This window comes from Trypanosoma equiperdum (assembly GCF_001457755.1).
Source record: "Trypanosoma equiperdum strain OVI genome assembly, contig: ctg_787, whole genome shotgun sequence".
In the NCBI taxonomy this organism is placed as follows: domain Eukaryota; phylum Euglenozoa; class Kinetoplastea; order Trypanosomatida; family Trypanosomatidae; genus Trypanosoma; species Trypanosoma equiperdum.
Genome location: NW_027124739.1, coordinates 1 through 2,878, shown reverse-complemented (window position 1 = coordinate 2,878; position 2,878 = coordinate 1). Strand labels below are relative to the sequence as shown.

Sequence of the window (2,878 nt, the reverse complement as noted above, 5' to 3'; positions counted from 1 at the left end):
TTATCTGTTGTTTTTGTCTCTCCATTTCCTCCTGCGTTTTTGCTTGAGTTTCTTGTTCTACTTTAGTTTAATTCAATTTGCAGTGTTTTTCATCTTTTTCATCAGGGCCTTCCCATTTTCATTCTCCATTTTGTCTGCAGAGTGCTGCCTTTTCTATCGTCTCGCATTGTTTTTGTTTGTTTTCTAACACTGCGCCATGGCTATGCGCCGTGCCGCTGCTTCCCTTCTCTAGTTTCGGGGGCTGGTGCAGGCATTTATATACGCAAGGTGAGCTTGTCTTGGCAGTAGTTTCAGCTCCTGAAGCGCTGCCTGTGCTGCCAAGCCGTTTTTCTGCTTTTCATCGAAATCTTCTGCCGCTTGGTCAATGGCGTTAAGTCAGTATCGTCATCTTGCCTGTCTCCATCTTTTTTTTGTAATTTATGCAGGCGTCGGTCCCGCCTTGGAACATGCTGCTGTTTGTGGCAAACCAAATATCGCGCGGTTTACGTTGCTTTTTACTGTTCGCGTCCCCAGCAACTGTTGCCATTGTGTTATGGCTGCCCTTAGAGCTGTACCTGTGAGCTTCAGCGCGTTCGGCTTGTGACATTTGGCCATCAATGTGGTTAACTTGTTTTTTGCTCCGCTGGCACCTGTGAAGCTTTTAGAGGAGTCAACGGTTCCGCCGCATTGCGAGTGTTGGCTGCCGCTTCCTCCGCACAGGCATAGGACGTCGTTTGCTATTGAAATGCCGGTGTTATCTGTTTCTTCGCTTCCAGCGTTCTCGGATTATGCTGAGGCGCTGGTGCCTGTTGACTGTCCTGCCGTTTCGCTGACGTTGTCATGTCCTTTGCCATACAATGCATCGTTTAACTTGCGTTTTATGACTGCTGCTTCGTGGCTGGCCTTTAGCTGCATTTTCAGTGCATTTGCTTCTGTCTGGGTGACGTTTATGATCTCATGGGCGGCTGCACCGGCTGGAGATTCTTGTGCCCTCTTCACTTTGAGTCCGCCGAAGATAGGTTTACCTTGTGTGATCTTTTTTTTCAACTCTTTCCACTTCGATGCATAGGTTTTATAGTTATCCTCCTCCGCTCCTTCTTTGAGAGGTCGGCTTAAGTCTAGGTTAAAGAACTCGTCGGGTGAAGCGGACAGATTGTATACTATTAGCTGGTCTTCTATGTTTGACGACTGCGTATTGTACGATTTCTCTGAAAGCTTGCTTGTTTCCTTGGCGAGGTTTTAGATCGTGCAAAAAACATTAACCTCAGCCGCGACGTCGTTTACTGCGGCTTGTGCTTGGTGGTTGGCTTGAGTGATTAGTATGGTAAGAATTATGCGAGCGAGCACTGTTGCTTTCCGAATCATCTTTCAGCCTATTGTATGGTTTTTGAATGAAAAAAGGTTGTGTTTTTATTGTTTTCATTGTGAGCCACAGCTTTCCCTTAAGGTCTGCACTTGCTTAGGACACGTAATAAGAGCCTGATTACATCTTTTTACTTAACGATCTGGTTTTCTTTGTGATAGGAAAATACCAGAGCAGTTTTCGCTTTTTTTTAGTCATATTTCAACTTTCAGCGGCCAACGGTGGCACAAATGCTACTGTTCTCGTTGCATGTAGATGCATTTTTAAAGATTTGTCCGCAAGTGAACTCTATCCAGTGTCTATATACAGAGAAGACCATTGCCTGCTTTACATGTTCTGATGATGTCGCATGGAGCCCGTGATGCAGCCACTGATACTCCTGTCGTTTGATGTGGTTGAAAACAATAATATTGTCATTTTCTCTAACAAAACGATTTAATGACCTTTTAACGCGAATCACCAAACGACAATCCTGCATATCCACTGTTAACAAACTTTTAGAATTAAATGTACTCCTTATAACTTCCACAACCATTATATCTTCAATGAGTGATATGAAATCAATATATATTTCAAAGTGTCTGAATTTGATGGGCGACTTTAATACCTGTTTCAAAGGTTTATAATCAACAATTTTCTCGACCACATCTCTTGATAGTGTAGATGCATAACCAATGGTATGCCATGTAATTTCATCACTAAATTATTTTGGATATCAAACCGCTCTTCCCATATTTAATTTCTCTCGTGGTAATATTTCAAGGTATTGGAAGTATAATGGCACTCTCATAAAAATATCATCATCTGCTTTCATTATATATTGATTAGTTTTCTTGAATATTTCTACTGCAAGCTTGAACCACAAATACGTTTTTCTACTCATAGTAAGTTCTGCCTCCCATCCCCAATTACCCGCATCTCCCACTTGTTTATTTATTGTTCTATTCAAATCGCATACAGGTAAAATAATAATATCTTGATTTAAATATCCTTTCTCTCCAACACTTTCTTTGAGTTCACAATAGTTATTAGTATGAGGTGATAGGGCATATACTATAAGCAGCTTTCCAGTAAAATTATTTGATTTTCTTGCAACTTCAGGATAACTCCAGCATGTCTCTCTCTGTAAATTCCTTCTTCTAAAACTTTCATCATTATCTATTGAAGGTATCTCAGCCAAAACCAAATAATCTTTCGTTTTCCAAATTTTTCTTACATTTTGCGAAACAAGCCCCATAAACTCCTCTTCAACGATTTCAAGTGAAATGGATTCACCTTCACTAAATAAGCTTTATAGCGGAACAAGCATACTAATCACCATAATTATAAAAGATAAACAGCGTACTGTTGCAAAGATACTTCTGATACACTTCATAATATATATTGCGATACTAATGAAAACTTTAAATATCTTATAATATCATGGAGCCCCTTAAGGAAAGAATTCAGTTGCCACACTACGGTTTTTGGTGTAGCCGTGCTTACATATGTAAACAGTTTCTCGATATTTTTATGATGCTGTTTTTGAAGGGTGTC

The 2,878-nt window shown here is 40.4% G+C and overlaps 1 pseudogene across 1 annotated transcript; it reads right to left on the bottom strand.

Annotated features, from left to right (window-relative positions):
• Positions 1 to 1,619: 1,619 nt before the first annotated feature.
• TEOVI_000367400:pseudogene lies at positions 1,620 to 2,156 on the bottom strand (annotated as a pseudogene). The gene has a single exon. A coding segment is annotated over exon 1 (537 nt).
• Between the last annotated feature and the right edge of the window lie 722 nt (positions 2,157 to 2,878).